This window comes from Equus asinus, chromosome 20 (genome assembly GCF_041296235.1).
Source record: "Equus asinus isolate D_3611 breed Donkey chromosome 20, EquAss-T2T_v2, whole genome shotgun sequence".
Taxonomy (NCBI): Eukaryota; Metazoa; Chordata; class Mammalia; order Perissodactyla; family Equidae; genus Equus; species Equus asinus.
Window position 1 is genome coordinate 46074239 of NC_091809.1, and position 20966 is coordinate 46095204.

Consider the following 20966-nt stretch of genomic DNA (forward strand, 5'->3'; position numbering starts at 1 on the left):
TCAAAAGATCACCATGACAGCAATGGGAAGTCGAGACTACCTTTAAAACCAGAGGCAGGAAGAACAGTGACAAAATGACTACATTGGCACCGGGGACTGAGACAAAGGGCAGAGTCCATAGACAGAGGCAAAATGGACAAGGTCTTGACATAAAGGTTAAGGGAACGGAAAGAATCAACAAAGACTTGCAGGTATTCGGCTTCAGTTGATTACTTTTATGGTGATATTTACCAAGATTGGGAATACAAGCAGGAAGACAGGTTCAGAGGAGTGAGAAGGGAGATCACTTCAGACACGAGAATTTGAAATGTCTCTCCAAGGTGTAAGGTATAATGATCTGGAGAAAACACATTTGATTCAGTGAACGTATGAAGGCTGAAAGCATACGTGTAACCACGATCTCCCAGGGAGAGAGAGTACTGAAAGAAAAGGAGGGCCGATGGCAGACCCCTGAGGAATACCTACACTTAACAACAGACAGGGGAAAGGGAAGCCAAGCGAGGAGAGGAGATGGAATGGCCGAGGAGGAGGAGCTTGCACAGTAAGTACAAAACAGTCAATGGAAGAACACACATCAAGGGACGGTCAAGTTGGGTAAGGACTGAAGCTTGGGATACAGCGGGATCTCAAAATTGGGAGGCCGCCTGTGACATTGGCAAGGCTGATTTCCCTGCAGTGTTAGAGGCAGGGGGAGCCAAACTGCAGTGGGTTGAGGTGTGATTAGAAAGTGACAAAATGGAAATAAGCATAGACTACTGTTTTGGAAAAACTTGGTTATCTGGGAAAGGAGAGAGAGGGCACAGGTAGGGAAAGACTAGCTGGGGAGTAGTATTTGTTCAGTTGAATGTGTTTATATGTCAAAGGGGAACACAGCAGCAGGGAAGAAGACACTGAAACTCCTCAAAAGCAAAGCAGTAATAAACGGAGAAGGGACGGGTGCAGGGGTCAGCACTGGGGGCGAGTGAATACAAAGCACAATGGAGAGGGATTCTCTTCCATTGGGAAAGCAGCTCAGCAAGGATTTAGTTGCTGAAAAGTTTACAGGCAGGAGTAAGCTTAGAATTTTCTCTGAAATCACAGGCAAAACTGTGTTTATACGGGCATCTGTCAAGTGAAAAACACAACAGATTTCTTCAGATTCTCAAAGAGGCTCACAACCTGCAAAAGTTTTAAGAATGCAGCTGTGAAGGAAATAGATCATGGACAACGGCTGATTAAGAATAAATGGGAGGGCAGCTGCCCCGAGGCCGAGTGGTTGAGTTCGAGCACTCCGGGGTTTCGAGGGTTTGGATCCTGGGCCGGGACATGGTGCCACTCGTCAGACCATGCTGAGGCGGTGTCCTACATGCCACAGCTAGAAGGACCCACAAGTAAAAATATACAGCTATGTAGCGGGGGTCTTTGGGGAGAAAAAGGAAAAATAAAATCTTTAAAAAAAAAAAAAAGAATAAATGGGAGGAGGACTAATGCGGAGAAGTGGAAAACCGATGAAAGGATTGGTAAAAACTGCTTTGGTTGGAAAGGAGTAGCCACAGCAGGGCCAAGACAGAAGACAAATGAAGTATCAGAACCTTGTAAATTCTGGGATGCCATGGTCAAACCTGATTCAATAAACAGCAGGGGGCTCCCAGTGGTTCTCAAATGTAGAAAAGGTGTAACTGTGTTTGAAGTTTATTCTGGAAACAGTATATATATACACACACACAAACAGAATTAGAGTAGGAAAGAGACCGAATAAAGAGAGACCAGATAGCAGTCTACAGCCATAATTCATTGTGATTGGCATTCAGTCACCCAACAAGTATTTACTAAGTATTGTTAGGCACTGTTCTAGACTCTAAGGAGACACAGGTGAAGAACTGATGAAATTCCTGCCCCATGAAGCTCCAATCTAGTGGAAACAGAAAATAAACATGTGACAAATAAAGAAAGAAACTAGGGCAATAGGATTGATGAGGGTTAGCTATGGGGGCTATTTTCACTGTCCTTGGGGTGGTCAGGAAAGGCTTCCCTAAGGTGATGGTTTACCAAGGACTGGCAAACTACGGGCCACAGGCCAAATCTGGCCTGCCACCTGTTTTTGCTCAGTCCATGAGCTAAGAATGGTTTGTAACATTTTAAACGGTTGAACAAAATCAAAAGAATATTTTGTGTACATGAAAATTATATGCAATTCAAATTTCAGCGTCCATAAAGTTTTATTGGAACACAGCCACGCTCATTCATTTAAGTATTGTCTGTGGCTGCTTTCACACTACAACAGCAGAGTTGAGTTGTTGCAATTGAGACCATCTAGGCCTTTGCAGAAAAAACTTGCTGAACCGTGGTTTAGACCTAAATGATGAGAAAAAGACAAACAAACATAAAGATCTAGGTGGAGTAGTATTCTAGCTTGATAGTAAGTGCAAAGGTCGCAGACAGCAACAAGCATGGCAGGGATGACAGACAGTAAGGCCAGCATGGCTCTGCAGCAGAATGAGCGAGAATGAGAAGAGATGGCGCGGGAGAAGCAGCCCTGACCAGAGGCCAGATCAGGTATGGCTTTGTTGGCCACAGTGAGGAATCTGGATTTATTCCAGCAGTGCGGGAGGAAGGAGGGCAGGGAGAGAGACACTGACAGGTTTAGAGAGGAAATAAGATTTGATTGATTTACACTTGGACTACATAGTTGCTGTGTAAAGAACAAACTTCACTGAGGTGAGAACACAAGAGTAGTCCAGTCAAAGGACCATAATAGGTAAGTCTGGGGGGTTGGTGATAGAATTGATGAGAGGTCGTTAGATTTAAGGTATTTTGGAGGTGTGGATAGAATTTGCTGATGAGTTATTTGGACTATGAATAAAAGAGAGAAATCAAGGATAATGCTTAAATTTTAGGCCTAAACAACTAGGTAAATGGCAGAGTCATTCTGTAACAAGGAGAGAGAAGAAAATTAGGACTCTTTGGACATGGCAAGCGTACAATACCTATTAGATATCCGACTGCTTCGACGCATACCTGTTTCCTTGCCTGGGAATAGTAGTGGCTACCTCAGAGGGTGAGCAAGAATCAGGTGCGGTAATACATATGAAGCACTCAGAATACTGCCTGGCCCACGACAAACGCTCAATAAATGCTAACCACTCATTATTATTATTATTATACCAACGGAAATATCAAATAGGGCAGTTGGTTACACAAGTCTGGGAGTCCACGGAGTAGTCAGGGTTAGAGACAAAGATTTAGTATCATCAGCACATAGATGAGGCCTGTTGAGATCACCTAGGAAGAGTGTGAGGATAGAGAAGGTAGCCAAAGGTAGACTTCAGGGGACTCCAACATTCAGGAGAGTTAAGCAAAGGAGGGAAGCCATACAGAATACTGAAAGTTAATAACCAATGAGTTAAGAACAAAGCAGGTAAGTGCAGTGTTACGGAATCCAAGAAAAGAGTGTTTCAAGAAGGGAGTGGTCAGCTGGTTCAAAGGCTGCCCAAAGGTTTCACAGGATGAGGACTGCGAATTATCTATTCAATCTAGCAAGAAAGAGGTCCTCGAGGACCTTGACAAGAGCTGTTTCGGCAGTCACGGGGATAAAAGCCCAAGTGCAGTGGCTGAAGAGGGGATGAGAGGTGAGAAAGTGGAGACAGCAATCACACAGAGCACTTTCAAGGAGTTTTGTTGTGAAAGGGAGCAGCAGAGAATTGGGTAGTAGCTGGAGGAGGATGTGAGGTCAAGGGTTTTTGAACAGAAGGATTATATTAAGACAGTCTGACAGTTTTATATGTTGATGAGACCAATCCAGTCGTGAGAGAGAAACTGCCGATGCAAGAGAGAGCGGATAACTGCAGGGACAGCCCTGAGGAGACGAGAGGGGACAGGATCCAGAATACAAGTAGAAAGTGGTACTTCTGCAATTGTAGGAGGTGACAGAGGACGTGGGAGTACTTAAGTTCCCTTTTAACAGGAAGAAAAAAGCTATTAAATACCTTGAGAACATTTAAAATATCTTGATTCATATATGACACTTGGTATAACTGACTCTCAAGAACCAGTAAATCAGTAAATGAAGAATACTACTTGAATTGCTCCCAAGAACAATTCTGTTAATATTAATTTTGAGAGCTTCAACCTTCCAATTACCAATTTCTAAAGTATTTTGCAAAGTACTATAATTTTAGTACTCATATTCATGCTGTACTTTAAGCTGAGCTCAGTAAAAAGAAATTAGACAGTAAGTTTCACGAGGGACGGGACTCGTTCAGTGTTAACGCCCCAGCATCTGGTCACCAGCCCGGTACATAAAAGATGTTCTTTGAAAAATGAATTAGATTTTCCAATCTCTCTACATTTCTCACTCTGTAGAGTGCCATACTTATGAATGCCATTTAGGGGGAAGATGAGCCCCTTTGCAAGTACTTTTTCATCATTTGTAATGGAAGAAAATATAGTGACGCCTGTAAATTATTTCCAAAAAGTGGACTATAACAATAATGCCGTTGAATCTATAAGAAGAGAAAAATACAACACACACAAGCATAGTTGAATACACAGACATCAAGAGACAAAGTTCTCAAGCCAAGACGGTTTCTGAAATCAACTAGTCCAGAAATGTACGCAGTTATTGGACTAACATCATGGCCTCTTGTCAACAGACTGGCAGGGGCAGGGCCAAGGCCAGATCTCTCTGGTTATTGGTGCATCAAAGAGAACAGTGGTTGTTTGAATGCCTAACAGATAGGAAGAGATTTAAACTGTTTTAGATATGATCGCTGCCTGATATTGAGAAATGTTAACCCACAAAGGCAGCTAGGATTAAAGAATTCAGAAACAACAATAAACTGTTCTTCAATAACAGTAGTTGGTAAAATTTTCACCCACACAAGAATGAAATCCAGTTTTAAAATATTTAATTCAATTCTACCTAGCAACTGTCACCTAAAGACACAAACGTTACATACTTTGTAACTAGAGAAAGTAGTACCCCCTCGTCCTCACTCCATGTCAACAAGAGCAAGAAGCAAAGATACTCAAAACAGCTAAGCAAATGAGACAGGTGAACTCCACCCATCCTGCTTCAGAAAAAGGAGTCATAAAGTAGCTCATTTGTCTTTAAAAAAAAAAACACAGCAAAATGAACTCACTACATCAGATAGTAAGCTATACCGACTCTTGGCAATGCCCCAAATTACTTTGCAGGATCTTAAAAAACAAAAACAGAACAAAACAAACAAAAATCAAAAAAGGTATATTTCCAGATCCCTAAGTTGCAAGCCTGAACTGGTTTATCTGCTTGCTGAAGTAGAAGAAATAAGTCCACTTAACTGATATCCTAGAGAAATTCAGTTAATCATCACAACCACAGGGTTTATTCTTCTCTGTTTAACGGGAAAGTACCACAAAATGACCAGATCCAATTGAATAGGCTGGAAAAATTAAACAAACAAACATCAACATTATTTTCAGAGATGGTTCTTTTTATTATAAGAGGTTTTGGTCCCCTATATGCCAACTTTAAGTAGTTAATTTCATTTTGAGCTATAAGCTCATTCAACTACAAGTTTCCACTATAAAATTTCAATTTTTTTCTTCTAGGTTGTTGTTCTTATCTTGGTGCCAAAAGTCGGGTTGCATCTTTCCTTCTGGGAAGATGGGCTGTTGAATGACCAATAGCAACGAGAGTCACACTGAGGAGCTCACAACTTCCTTCCCTCTGAAGGTAATAGGGTAATCTCTCCACAGTCAGTTTTCTGAAGGAGCAATTGTGAAGTTAGATGACAAAAGTGAACATTCCCCTTGACAAAACAACAAAGCTACTAAGTCAGGCAACCCAATTTTGACCTAATATTTTTTAGGAACTAATGTTCAGAATATGAGTTGGGAAGTTTTGTGTTCTTAATATCTTGAAAAACCAACTGATTCTCTTTTGACTACCACATCATATTTGGAAGTTTGCCATCACATTCTGAGAAGCCTACATTATGTGGCATTAACTTATTAAAAAAAAAAAAAGTCCCTGGTATTTTTTTATTACTCCAACACTAGAATCTCTCAAGTAGAATAAAGAATCATGAGAATTATTCTTTGCTTTTGTAATCTCTTGCTTTCTGAATTTATACCTGTACAACCAGCAATTAAAAGTTACGGGGAGGACCGGTCCCGTGGCTGAGTGGTTAAGTTCACATGCTCCGCTTCGGCAGCCCAGGGTTTCGCCAGTTCGGATCCTGGGCGCGGACATGGCACTGCTCATCAAGCCATGCTGAGGCAGAGTCCCACATGTCACAACTAGAAGGACCCACAACTAAAAATATACAACTATGTACTGGGGAGCTTTGGGGAGAAAAAGGCAAAATAAAGTCTTAAAAAAAAAAGAAAGAAATTTTTTTAAAAAGTTACAGGAAAAGTATGAATCTCTCATATTTCCAATTTCCAGAGTTCCTCAAATGACATCCAATTTTACAATTAGGGAATCAAACTGCCCTTCGCTTTGCCACCACTTGCAGAATTCCTGCAACAATCCAGCTTCAGCTTTGAACTCCAGTCATTTTATGAGAATATCTGGTTAAAAGCATTTACTATATGAAACGTAGAAAATATCCATTATATATAAATAACCTTAAATAAATCTAGTATCAATTCACCTAAAAGAAAGAATTTATATACAATTCTAGTAATAAACTCAAAAGTCCTAAAGCTTCAACAACCCAATCAAGATTCTGGAACTAAGAGTTGGTAGGAAAACGAGATGGTGTTAATATCAGTTCTGCCCAGACTTTTGGTAATCTATATGAATAATCCCAATTCACAGTTTTCATTCTGACTGTACAGGAAATGCTTTCTGCAACCCAACATATCTAAAAAGGTTTCATTCTGAGTGATGCAAGCCCTCCACACAGCCTCAAAAGCCAAGGGTCAGAGGCTTTTGTAATCCTCATTCACATGAAGCAAACTTATGTTAGATTGGAACGGATTCACAAAGCACTTGTTATAATACATCCACAAGCAGTGCTGACCTTAACAAGGGATATTCTGAAGCACGTCTCTTCAAACTCCAAGTGAAAATGGACAAAAACGCTACAAATACTTATTTGTTTCCCATATTGAAGCCACACCTACTGTTTTCCCTGGTTTCTCTTGATGTTTAAGATTTCTCTCTTAACTCCATCACCTAATTTTTATTCTCCTATAAAACCACGATAAAATCATTTCATACAGACAGTTCTCTGGAGCTTACTAATTCAAATCAAATTCCTCTTAGGGAGCCTGTGAGGCTCTAGGACCCCTTGGGGACTATTAAAAAGTATAAAAAACATGATCCATGCCCTCTGGGATCTGAATAAAAATATAGATTCAAAGAATGAGAAGGTAGCTTGAGAGGTCATTTTATACATATACAGGCAGGACTGTACTTTAAAAATTCACCTCCAGAGAAGATCACAAAATTATTTTGGTAACTTTTTTACCATAACTATAATGATAACCAACATTAGCAACAAGTTCTCTATATAACTACCCCTTGCTTCAGTTTAAACCTATTTTTCTCTTATTCTAGCATCAGTGGAGATGGAAAACAGCTGGTTACCATTCCTAATAATGGATCCATTCAGGACTTTGAAGAGTTATTAAGTGGCCTCTTAACCTTTCATTCTCCCAGTCTTTCCTCATAGGACTGACTTCCAATCATATAATCATCTTCTGAGTCTCCTTAGAACCTTCTCCAAGGTCTCCTCAACCCTTTCAAGTTGAGTAACCTAGAAATGGAAACAACACTCAAGTAAGGGGACAATCAGTGCTAGAATTATCCATAAAAAAGACGATGCCATCCCATGAGGACACCGCAACAGCACTTTTAAAACCCAGTTACTACTTTTACAAAAATGTCCTTTGACGGCTCTTAGACTGTCCTCTGCCACACTTGTTAGTTTACTATTTTTTTAAAAATTACTCAAAATTATCCCGTTAATAGTTTAGTACAACGTAACAGCTGATGTAATGTATCCTTGCAAAGTATTCCTAAAAGTTGTGTGTATATCAAATTTTCAATTCAACAAACATTCGCTGATCACCTTCTATATGAAAAGTCACCATTGTAAACAATATAAAACATAAATGATGACTTAGAAATGGTCCATGTCTTAAGGAAATCACAATCTAATGGAAGAAAGACACAATCAAAAGTACAACATAAGGTATCCCGGAGTAAATTTGCTAAGGGTGGGTATAAGGTACCATAGGAAAACAGAAAAGGAGAAGTGAGTTTCAACTACTAGTAATATCTATGAAAGCTTCATGGAAGAGGTGGAATCTGGGGATCTGAGCTGAGCCGTGAAAGATGAATAAGTCAGAGGCAGGGCAAGATAGGAAAGACTTTAAGGCAAAGGAGAGGCATTAGCAAAGGTATAAAGGCAGGTACACACAGACTGAGGAGAACATCTAATAGATTGGTAATCCAATATGGCTGAAGCACATAAGTGAGAATGTGTGTTCAGGAGATAATGTTCAAAATGTCGAAATGTAGGCCAGGTAGATTATGAAGGGCTGAGAATTTTAAATCTTATTTTATATTCAGTGAGAAGTTAAAGGGTTTTAGGAATAAAGTGACATAATCAGACCTGTACTTAAGAAAACCGTTGGCAATCCAGCAAACACTGAAAAAGCAGGCAAGGAGACCGGTTAGGAGATTACGGTGATAATCCATGCAAAGGTAATGGAAATTTAAAGTAGGATGGTAAAATAGAAAAGCAGAGACAGATTAAAGAAACACTAGAACAGTATCATGGACAAGCCTCCGAAATTGATTAGATAGTGAGGGAAGAGAAAGAAGTTGAGAATAGCACAGCACAGAGAGCATGAATGAGCTTGCAAATAGACACAGGTTTGGATCTGAATTCTAGCTCTGCCATTTAATAGCCATATAACTTAAGGAAAACTATTTAACTTGTCTGTGCCTCAATTTCCTTTTCTGTAAAAGAGGGTGTATTAGGTATTTCAGGAAACCTTTTATTTTAAGAGAAATAAAGCAGAACTATTTTTCCTCCTTAAGCATACTACCCTCTACTAGTTATTCTTAAACTTTAATCTGTTTTTGACTATTCTACTTGTGGTTATTTTTATTTCTCAAGTTCCAACCCCTAGAAATTGTAACCTACAACTTAGCATTTCTTCTATAATTAAATTGTTAACTGCGCTGATCTCTATAGATGAACACTTAATCTTCCCAAGCTGAACAAACGTCAAATAGTTACCAAGTACAAACTAATAGATCTGAACCTGGGGGCCAAGAACCCTGAAGAGCCTCAGCATTGTTGTAGGGGGTCACGAAGAACTGGTACTCATAAAAAGATAAGGAACACTAGTTACAGAGACCAAGAGTAGCAACTTCAAAAGAGCTGCCTTGGCCTGAAAATTATGCAACTCATGGAGGCACTGTACTCCTCGGTATCCTACCTGCCTATTTACTGTCTTGTTCTTTCTCCTCCCTATTTTGCCTTATCTCTAATTATGTTCTAGTTGGACACCAATGGTACCTACTGTTACCAAGATGCATGGGTGGCCTTTGGTTTGGTTCCACCTAGCTTACTGATAAACTTGACACCCTGACCAAAATCAAGAACATTCTAAAGTCAAGATTATAGCACTCCAGTAGGTATATAAGGGTACACATACACATGTATACCTCAAAGTAATAAAAACCAGTTATCTTGGTGGGGAAAAAAAATTACAGCACTTGTGTCCTTTCAATCTCTGAGTCCTAATAATAATTAGGGATTCCTGTGTACCAGGCAAAGTGCTAAGTACTTTGCATGCATAATTTCAATTAAGCCTCACAATAATCTTATGAAGCATGATTACTGCTAATTTACAAATGAAGAAACTGAAGCATGGAGAGGTTAGGAAACTTTTCCAAGGTCATTCAGCTAATAAATGGTGGAGCCAAGATTTGAATCCAGGCAGTCTAAATCCAGAGCCCATGGTCTTAATACCTCTTAATTACTGTGCTATACTATCTCACGATTAATGATTAGATAATGAGATTCTCCCCCTCCTTTGTAAAGGTATTTATATATGCACAAATTAAAAATCCTAGCCGGAGAGATTACAAAAGGATTTCCTCATTAACTAAGCTTAAAGAGACGTTATCCACATGGTTTTACTGCTTATAATTAAAGGCAATAATCTAGGGACAATGTTGCATGTTTGTGTTTGGTCTAAAAATTAGTCAACACTCATGGACGGACAAAAGTTGAATAGAGGCATGTGTAAATATTTATTCCTCCAGGTGTAGATATTTATTATAGATATTAGTGATTAACTTCCCCCCAGTTTAGAACTGAGATAGTGCAAAGGAGAGCTTAATGAAAAAAATATTCTCCAAAAACACTCCTCACAAGTAATATTACTCTCCTAATTCAAGACAGAAAGCCGCAATTACTTTGATGCTGTAAAATGAGAATGAAACAACGATGCTTCAGCAAAACATGTATCAGAAAGGTTGGATCTCTGTAAAACAGTTCCAATGTTAGAAAGGTTCAAAGCTCTGACTGCTGAAAGACATCAACACATTTACACCCAAACATTCCAACCAAACACAAAAACAGAAATGCAAGAAAACAGATAAACTATACGGAAGAAACTCCTACTCCAGAAATAAATGCCAGTGGAATAGATCCTACTCACTGGGACCACACGCGGCATTGCTGTAGCGATAATTAAAGGTAAGCTATCTGGGGAAATCCCTTCAGTCTATTTGTCAAATAGAAACACAACTACTCATTTCAAAGAAAGGGGAATTTTCATACGCGGCATAGAAAACTGCCAACTAACTTTTACATTTATATCTTTAACTGTTTCCTTACAACTAAAACTCATTAGGGTAGTATATTCAACATCTAAAAAGTTAAACCAAGTTTAGCCTCTAAGAAGTTTCGTACTAATCCTACAAGGGGACTTATATCATCCAAAACAATTACAAATCACACAACAAAATTCTTCTTTCAAATGTGCTGGTCTTTCAAAGCAAACGTCTGGCGGTGGCTACAGCCTCATGGTTGGCTTCCCCTGGTGTGTAACCTGACGAAGTACGAAGCTCACTGAAATATTTAACAGTGCTGGTATGGATTTCTTTGGATAGGTCAAGAAAAGCAGCTCGTCCTTTTCAAAAACATAAAGAACCATTTTATGGATGTCATTCCCTTGGTCCAAGTGTCTGTGTATTTCCTCGGGGCTTTCTCAGAGACCTTATTGAGGGGGAAAATGAAAAGGCTAACAAAAGGACCCCTTCTCTCTCCCTATTCCCAACATAATCCACCTCAGCTACAGGGCCAGTAGCATCCACACTGTCATAAATGCCAGCAATTAGAGAATTAGGCCATAAAACCACCCACTCAGGTATAAGAGCGCAGGCCTCCAGCTTTATTTAATGCATGCCATAAAGATCCTGTACTTCCTTCTTCAGGCCTTCTTCACAACCAATGAAGTGACAATAACAAAAAAAAAAAGTAGCCTTTTGTCTGCCCGCTTCATATTGATGTGATCAATGAAAGCGTCTGGGTCCAGGTGAAGGATTTAAGATTCCTTTTTCTTACTAAAGACTGCATGTCTTCTAGCATGACACATAGAGACTCATTAAAGGATACGCTGTATTTTGACCACTAATAGAATGGAAACTAAAGTGAAACTACATTTTCCAGAAAAATCATTTTACTTTATTCTGAGACTACTCTAGAAGCCAATTCTTGAACTTCTCAAGAAATACTGGAGCCTACAAGAGTATTCTTAACTAACTCAACAATTTCTAGAACTTCCTGAAGTCTTTTCTAATCAAAAAAGTTAACTCAAGGCTCAAAGTTAACTTTCATTCAGCCTGTTTTAAAATCTGATACAATTTAGAAGCAATCAATAATTTCATTTGATTGAGTGTCTTCACAACATACCCATCCACAAAAATCACAAGTTTGTGATTTACTCCAAGATAAGATTTTATTTATAAGCTTTAAACCAATCTAGATAATACCCAAACACTTTTTAACAGTGAACCCTTTAGCTTCCTCTTTCCTACAAGTGCCTACAGGGTTAAGAATCTAATTAAAATGTAGGTACGTCATGTCAGACTCATTAGTAATTTAACCTTTCTTAATCCCTGAAAATAACATATGCAAACAAAAAGAAGGTCCCACCGCAGCAATCCTAGAAGAAATTCCTCCCAAAGTAGCGATAGTCACAAAGCTTCTCCCTTTCTTAAAGGTCTATGCCACTGGGCTCTCCACCTTGGCAAAGGAAGAATGGAAAGAGACAAGATATTCACAAAAGGCCTGACTGAAGGCCTTCAGTTAAGTGTTAGAAGGAAGCTGAGGTTCTGTGCCAACACTAGTGGAATGTGGGCAGGCACAAAGAGATCTTAATTAGGAGACCTACAATTAAAACACAGTGAGTCTCCAAAAGAGGGAGAGAGAGAGAGCACTACAGTCTGTATGCCTCAGAGCAAGCAAAGCACAGCTGCCACCCCCTCTAGCCACAGGGCAAGGAAGGCAAAGGGTATTGAGTCTGCACAGCTGCCCTCCGGAAGGACAGCTCCAAGGTGAGCAGAGATGGGAACTGAGTTAAGATGGGAGTACTTTCTCTTCTCAACTTCCCATCAGAAGATAAATCACTATTTTGTGAATGATGATTTCCTACAGGAGCATGTGCCTTAAGATAATTAAATGGGAGGTAGAGATGCGGACATGTCATATGGTTTTCGGTGAGAGATGAAGAAAAGTTCTAAAGACTGCATTTCTGATGCTCAGTACAAACCAAAGTACTACATTTCTGGGCATATTAACAACTACTCCTTGAAAAGTAGGGACTATCACTTTGGATTCATATATACATTTGCGTTTTAGATTTTTCTTTTCATTTAAAATTTAGCTCACACACCTAAAGGAATACACCACCTAGACTGAAAATAACTTCCCTTTTGGACAGTCAGGAATCCACAACACTGAAAACATGAACACAAATTTAGCCAAACAAGAGGACCTCTAAACACCAGATAATGAGTTGTATTTAAAATTTGATCTTCATTTTTCTTATAAATGAAATTAGTCAACTTCAGCAAAGAACTTTTTCCACACCGTTAAGTCCTTATATTTTGCCCATACAATGAAAACTTTCCCACCAAGCGGAAATTTCTCTCCCCAATAATAATGCCAGTTAAATGGGCAAATGTACAATCCGATATTAAAAATGACCAAACATGCACACTGACTCTGATGCTTTAAAAAAACTCAGAAGAAGAAGTTCTGACCTGACCAAAAAATTAATACAATAGAAAGGAATCAGAACACTGGAGCAGAAAAGATTCATGAGCTAATATTTAGCCCAAACTTTTCATTTTACAGATCAGAAGTTTAAGGTTAAAAGTGAACTCCCAAGGTCCCGTAACTGGTCAATGAGAGAGATGAGCGCTAGGAGACCCCATGTCCACTGACTTCCACTCTGAGGCTTCTTCTATTCCACCGTGCTCTCCCCTTCATTTTCCTTCTGCCAAGCTCAGGATTAGCTTTAAAGGTAATGAAGGAGCAACTTCCACTCTTGGTAATATGCCCAATGAACATTAAAAAAAAAAAAAATCACACTCTCCAACTACAGGACCATCTTTTCTAAGACCAACCCAAGAGCCCACCTTAGTCCACCTCAACTAAAGTGCCATTTCAAATGAACACAAACACATACCAATGTTGTAATCAGTTTCAATTTATATCTAACTAAAGTTTGCCATGTTATGATCAGGGTGGAAATTTTGCTTTTAACATTTTGTGAGGCGGTAAGAAAGGTAACTGGATTATGAAATTAATAAACAAAGACTAGTTGCTGATAAATAAACCATTTCTGGGGTTAACATTAAAACAGCCCAAATTCCAGTCAACAGAAAGGATGCTGTTGACTGAGACAATCTTCAGAAAAGCAGGACACTGATTCTATGCAGGGGGAGAGGGAAGGCAAAAAGGCAGACCACTGTGATTTCTTACAGTGCTCCATATAATAAAACTTTAATTCTCAGTTGTCATACAGAAAGCTTAAACAGGAGGCCAGCGACACCTATACATTTTTTTAAGTAATCCCATTCTGACAGCATTTGGTCATGAAGAACTCTTACATGTAGTTGCTACCCAGAGAGCTATTCAACATGACGGATTTAGGAACCTGTGGCAGTGAAGGACAAGCCACCCAAGGCTAAAGAAGTGTAAATCAGGAAGTGATCTGGAAGTTCAGTCACCTTTCAACCACCTTAACTTAACCAATTCTCTAAGTACTAACTTACATTTTGTTATGGACAAGTTATAGTCATTATTCATTTAAAGCAAACCAGAATTTAAAGAAGCTAGAATCATTTTGGGTCACAAAACCATTTCTTAATGAATCCAGACAAGACTTGACACACAGCTATGAATGAATTCTGAGAAACAATCTTTAGAATTCCATAAGTATGTTAGCCCAGGGGAATCCTAAAACTCCCTTTTGGAATTTTATCATTGATTTGAGGGACTCTGTAACAAAATGCTTGGTTTCTACACCGAAAACTACCAGGTCAAAGGATATAATCACTATGGTACTAAACCATACTGTGGGTTAGCACGAATCAACGCATACCATCAACCCACACTAGACTGCCTCCAACTACCACATAAAAAGCTTACCAATGGAACAACAGGTCATTCCAGCTCAATTCAGAAATAATGCTGAAGTTTAATGTAAGGAGTCAACCACTCTTCCCATAGTGAGGTAGCAACTACTGTTCAGGCAAAAGTTTTAAAGGAAAAAAAAAAGCATATAAATATGATCTTATTTGAAATAATTGCAATTCCTCTGACAGGCTTTTCCCTACAGACTACTGCTTAGCAAAATAACGCCAATGGATAAGAAAATGTTAGCACCTGATTAAAACTTTAAAGGTGATTCGTCAAAGACCAACAGATAAAATATTCTGGTGCCCAGACATTAGGTCCCTGAATCCAGGTGGCTCTCTTTCTAACCAGTCTCTTGAAAAGCTCTGATTGGAAGCTGTCAGCATAAAACTTTGCTTTTGAATATGTGATAACAACATTTGGAATGTGAACGCTTGGTCCTTCAATACAAAATACATAAGCATGCTACACAAGAAGAAAATGCTTCTCGGGATCGCCTTAAAACAAACTAACTTCTCCTAATAGAAACTTTCTTATTATACTCAAATATACATGGGGCTAAAATTCTACACATAACCAGGCAAGTTTCAATTTTGAAAATAAGCAGGTAATGAAATGTCAGTAAGTCTATTTTTTTTTTTTTTTTGCTGCTGTATCTTTTAAAAAAGCAAAATCAACTCACATTTAAGCACCAACTCCATGCAAGTAACCTGAACGGTTCAGTCTTTTTGTCATGTATGAGGCCTTTGGTTCTCCAACTACATGGGATCTGTGTTGTTAGCTTAAAAAATACAGAATTGGCCTTTCAAAAAAAAATAATAATCTACAGCAACCAATAAATAGTCTCAAACAACCCTGCTGACTGCAGCTGCCTTCTGAAGGCTGGGAAAAGGAGGTGGAGAGAGAGTAGAGAGAGGCAGGGAAAAGGGACGCTGCAGCTAGCTACATAGCAAAGAACACGCCCCCATCATGTCCTCCTTGCTCTGTCAGAAGGCGGGTTGTTGTCAGTCTCCTGATCAGGCTGCCTTAGAAACGATTTAAAAAAGGAGGCAGGAAGACTAACAACTAAAAAATGCCAGCTCCTTGAAAGGAGCGGCCGGGGTCCCTGGGATCTCCTCCCTCCCCTTCTTCCCAGGATCTTTCCGTATATCTAAGGGGGTGCGGGGCACAATAGGGGACAAGGGGTTTGCCCAGGATATTTTGTGTGCACCAACGGCAGAGCACGCAGGAAACGGCTGGTTGTTATCTTTCCCTTTCTGTTTCAATCAAGAGCACTCCAGAGCAGCACCCCACTACCCCCCTTCGCTTTAGCCCCTAGCAGCTGCTCTTCCTCCTCCTAGCATCCCCAGTCCCATTCTCTCCCCTCCCCTACATTTCAAACTCCCCCTTCTGCATCCAATGGAAAACAAATGCGCAACGCCACTGGCTGAACCTGAACTCAACTTCCCTTCCCAGGGCAACTTTCCTTCTTGCTGAAGGGGGCTGAATAATGCTTACCAAAGCATCCCCACTCTCGCCCCAGTACTGATGGGCAAGGGGCAAAGCTCTTGACCCTTCATCCACCTTGGGTCCCCTTATTAGAATCAGAGAGAGAGCCCTAACTCTTCCTTCTAAGGAATAACTTTGCTTCATAACCCACCTCTTTCTCCCAACCCAAAGCAACCACCACCACCACCACCACACTAAGTAAAACTGTCCCTTATCTACTCTCCTCACCCCAACCCCGCTTCCCCCACCCCTTCCAAGCCCCAGGATTGGCCTAGGAAAAGGTGGATCAATAAAGAAATGACGGAGAAAAGGAGAAGGGCGGGAGGGAGCTGGGGTCGGAGACTGCGTGCTCACAAGCGCAGTGGGTGGGGTAGGAGAGCAGCTGCTTCCCCTGGGAGGATGCTGCCCAAGTCCCCCCACAAATACCTCCCCTCGGAGGGGCCCCCTTCCCCAGAGCTGGAGGGAAAGCCTGCCTCCTCTCCAGGGGGAATGGTGGAAAGCTGCTCTTCTCTGAGCCTAGGGGACAGTGCACTATTTTCCCCTCAAATATGCCACTAATCTTTCATTCTAAAGGAGGAAAGAGTGGAGTGAAGCTAGACTAATTCCCTGCTACCAATAGGCTAGAAACTACAGCTCTGTAAGATGGGGGAAACAGACTGCTGTAGGAGGAGATCACCGTTATCTTCAGAGGGGAAGGAGGTGAAGGGAGGCAAGGTGGAGAGGAAAGTAGATTTTCCCTGGTGGGGTAGGGCGGGAGGGAGGATCTATCTGCTTGGGGTGGGGTGGAGGATGGAGGTGAAGGAAGGGGGAGTGGCTGGTAGTGTAGGGACCTGGCCTGGGGATGGGGCGAGGGTTCATCAGGTTTTCGGAAGCAAGGTGCTGGAAGGGACATCGGTCCCCAAGGGTGGGAGAAGAACGTGGCCCTGGATGAGGCCATCACCCGAGAGATGCCCAAAAGGAAAACTGCCCCAGGAGTCAAACATCTGCCCAGAGAGGGAGGCGGGGATGTGGCGGGATCAGGTCTCTAGGAGGGAGGGAGGGAGGAATCTTGCTCGGATGAGGTAATCTGTGAAAGGGAGGAGGGGTTCAGTCCCGGGATGGGAAACCCCGGCGAGGGGTCTGTGCCAAGGGATTTGGGGAAGGGTCAGGGGAAGGAGGGTGGGGGGCAAACGCCCTCAGCGAGATGGGTCCAAACCCCGGGGTGGGGGCGCCTGGGGGTCTGCACCCATGTATGGGGGTCCCAAGATGGGAGGGCCATTTGCCCCGGGTCAGGGACCCCAGAATGGTCCCAGAATTGGGATGCTCCACAATCCCGGATGGGGGAGGGGAGGGGGCTCCGCAGAGGGTCGAGACCCCGGACCTGGGGGTTCCTCGCCCCCTTACCTCTCCGCTGCCGCCTCCTCCGCCGCTCTCCCCAAACACGGCCCGGAACCGGCGCAGGTTGGTGCCGATGGCGGCCGAGACCTGCAGCGCCGCGTCGAAACCCGGGCCCACCCGGAGCAGGGCCGGCCCGGAGGAGGCTGAGGACGATGACGAAGACGAAGACGAGGCGGACGACGAAGAGGCTGCTGAGGCGGCGGCCGCTCCCCCTGGAACCCCAGCCCCGCTGCTTCCCGCCGCCGCCGCCGCGGCCGCCACAGCCGGGGGGGAGGGGGGCGCCCCGGGGCCGCCGCCGCCGACCGGGGGCCCGGGGGGAAGCAGCAGGGCCGGGATGCGTTGCCGCGGGGCGCCCCCTAGGCCCCGGCGCCCCCCGCCGCCGCCGCCCCCGGTGGTCCCGGGTCGGGCGGGGAAGCGCCACCGACAGCTGTGCGCCATGTTCGCCCCGTGAAGTGAAGCAGCGAGAGGGAGAGGCGACAACACAGGGGGGCGGGGAGGCGGAGGGGGGGGCGGAGGGCCCCGGAACCTGCCTAACCCGCTTGGCGCGCCGGCCGCCCGCACCCTGCCGGCCGCTATGCAGAGCGCCGGGCCGCGCCCGCCGGCCCCGCAACCTGTATACCCGGCTCGGGCCTCCGCGCCTCTCGCCGGGCAGCGGCTACGCCATGCCGAGGCCCGGGCCGCCGCCGCCCGCCCGCTCGCCCGCCCCGCAACCTGGATAAGTGCATGCCCCGCCCTCCGGGAGCGGCATTGCTAGGGAAAAGGGGGGGGAAGGAAGCCCAGGAGCCCGACGCGGAGCGCGGGTTCCGGGGAGAGGGGGAGGGGGCGAGGACGACTGGGAGGATGGAGGCGGAGGGAGCCGGGCCGCCTGCAGCCTCGAGAGCCGAGAGGCGGATTACACACGTTCCCGGGATGCGCTGGGAATCGAACCGCCCGGGAGAGCGGCTTCCAGTGTAGCGCGGCTGCCGGGTCGGGGACGAGCGGGGCTTCTCTGCCTCGAGGCACGGATACAAGATGGGTTAGCCCTGATCCAACGCTTCTAGAATAAAAGAGCCCTTATTGTACTACAGGCAAAACGGAAGCGTTGCCCAGTTTACTATATGCAAAATAGAAAGGCCCTCAATGAACGCGCTTTAAAAAATAGAAAAAAAGAGCCCCTCCCATTTTCATGCTGGAGCTCTCTCCAAAATGCACACACCAAGCGGCGGCTCTCCCGCCGCCTCCTCGCCCTACTATGCACTCGAGACTGAGGAACCCCTGGCTTTCCTGCCCTTCTGCAGAGAGTTGGGACGTTTTCTCCAGCCCGGGCATGGGGGCCACGGCGTGCTCCGCTAACGAGGCGGTGTTACAACGAAGCTGAAGCTGGGTGGCTAACGGGGCCTGGAGGGAAGAGGCGGGCAAAAGCGCCCCCGCCCCTTTTTCCTCAGTTCTCTGCCTGCCGCTGCATGCAAAGCAGACCCTAATGTATGCATGCAGAGGGAGGGGGGCTCGCGAGCACGTTTCTGATTAAGAGAGGGGGAGGAGAAGAGCGTTGGGCATTATGATACACTGGGTGGAAGGGGCCCGCCGGCGGCGAGCTCTGTGCGCGGGGTTAGTAGGCTGAGGGGGGAGGGGGAAGGAAGGAGGAGGGTTAGGGCGGGGGATGAATATCCACCCGGTTTACTTTATTGCGGGAAAGAGGAGAGGGCGCCTTAAGCTAGGCGTTAGAAGCCTGCAAGGCTGGGAAAGCAGAGAGAAGGGAGGGAGGGGTTGGTACCGGGAGAACTTGCGTTAGCTGAGGCTGGGGGATCGATACACAGCCTGCAGGCCCCGGGGCAGCCTCCAACCCCCCAGCCGAGGTGGAGTTCGCGGGAAGGTCACGCAGCCTTCCTGGACTCCCGCACCGGTACAGCGCACTGCATGTAATATTACAGCCTGGGGCGGCGAATTTGGGAAGGAGGGGGAGGGTCGTGGTGAGCAGGTTGCAATCAGTTCTGGCCCTCTGGAGGGTGCACTGCACGCCTCCAGAGAAGGTCCACGGCCTCCTGGTGCTGAAAACCAACGTCCCTCCACCCGCGAAACGTTTGTGCAGAGCGAACGAAGAGGTGGGGGCTGGAGGGGAGCAGAGAAAGGGAGGAGACACAGGCAAGCTCCAACTCCCCCAACTCGTCCCGGATCGATCGTCGTTCCAACCGCGCAGGATGGAGCCCAGATGGTTTGCAAAGCGCACACACACAACCAGATTCCGTTGTTACATCGCGTGGTTTTCTAGGTGCAAAAAGGGTGGGAGTAGCGGGAGAGTCTCTTAAACGGCAGCCCCAGGACTCTGCTAAGGACATAGACACCCCATTGTGGACGGTTTCTCCATTGCAATACATTGAGCGTTAGGCGAGGGGGGTTTTGCTTCAGTGTAGCTCTGATCAGTTACAGATTGGCGACCACGTGGATTCCCTCAAGCATCCTGATTTGTCCCCTCTCTCACTCTCTCTTGCTTATTTTTCTTTTGTATTTGCCGCCCCCCCCCCCAACTTCTTTAATATGCATAACGGTCTGCAGAGGTAATAGGCAGGGGACTGAGTGACAGGCTTTATATAACTGTGTCAACAGGATTTCTTCCCGTCCTCCACCCCTGAGAAAACAAACTGGCTGGGTTCTGAGTATCCGCCTCACTTCAAGCACACTCCTTTTGGCACAGGTGGGAGGACTGCAGGTTGGGTGGGGGCAGCAGGAAAGAAGAGTGTCTGTGAAGATTGTGTGAAGTCCCCAGACAAGTCTCCCTGTAGAAAAACTCCTTGAGAAATCACCTAGTTTGTCTCTTTGCCTCCAGACTAGTCCAAAAGGAGCCAGGGCAAATCAGAATTTGGTTTATTGTTGGAGCTTTTAAGGCAGAAATAATAATAACTTTGTTATTGAGTACTTTCTGTGAGCCTAAGTGCTTTATGTGCATTCAGTTCTTGCCAACCCTCTGAGATAATTCTGATTTTACAAATGAGGAAACTGAGGCTTAGAGTAATGTCCAAGGTCACATAGGTTGTAAGTAGCAGGACCAAAACTCACTGAGGTCTGACACCAATATCCCAAAAAGACATACTATGCCTCTTCACACCCATTAGGATGGCTACTATCAAAAAACTGAAAACAGCAAGTGTTGGCAAGGATGTGGAGAAATTGGAACACTTGTGCACTGTTGGTGGAATGTAAAATGGTACAGCCGCTGTGGAAAACATGGCAACCCCTCAAAAAATTAAAAATAGAATTACCATATGATCTAGCGATTCCAGTTCTGGGTATATACCCAAAAGAATTAAAAGTAGAGTTTGAAGAGATATTTGTACACTCGTGTTCATGGCAGCATTATTCACAATAGCTAAAACATGGAAGCAACCCATTGACCCACGAGTGGATTACCAAAATGTGATATATTCATACAATGGAATATTATTCAGCCTTAAAAAGGAAGGAAATTCTGCAATATAATACAAC

The 20966-nt window shown here is 43.9% G+C and overlaps 1 protein-coding gene across 9 annotated transcripts in view; it reads right to left on the bottom strand.

The window, feature by feature from the left end:
• KMT2A (lysine methyltransferase 2A) overlaps positions 1-18066 on the bottom strand; it is an 80636-nt gene extending 62570 nt beyond the window's left edge. For 5 of the 9 annotated variants that reach the window (XM_070490144.1, XM_070490145.1, XM_070490151.1 and 2 more), the window contains exons 1-2: positions 17514-17984; positions 15325-15423 (exon numbers count right to left, since the gene is read on the bottom strand). In XM_070490144.1, the coding sequence (XP_070346245.1) occupies positions 15325-15423; positions 17514-17945 (531 nt within the window). In that variant the 5' untranslated portion in view covers positions 17946-17984. Of the gene's footprint in view, positions 1-15324; positions 15424-17513 lie in introns of all 9 variants that reach the window. The other 4 variants (XM_070490147.1, XM_070490149.1, XM_070490148.1 and 1 more) reach the window with 2 other exon arrangements.
• Between the last annotated feature and the right edge of the window lie 2900 nt (positions 18067-20966).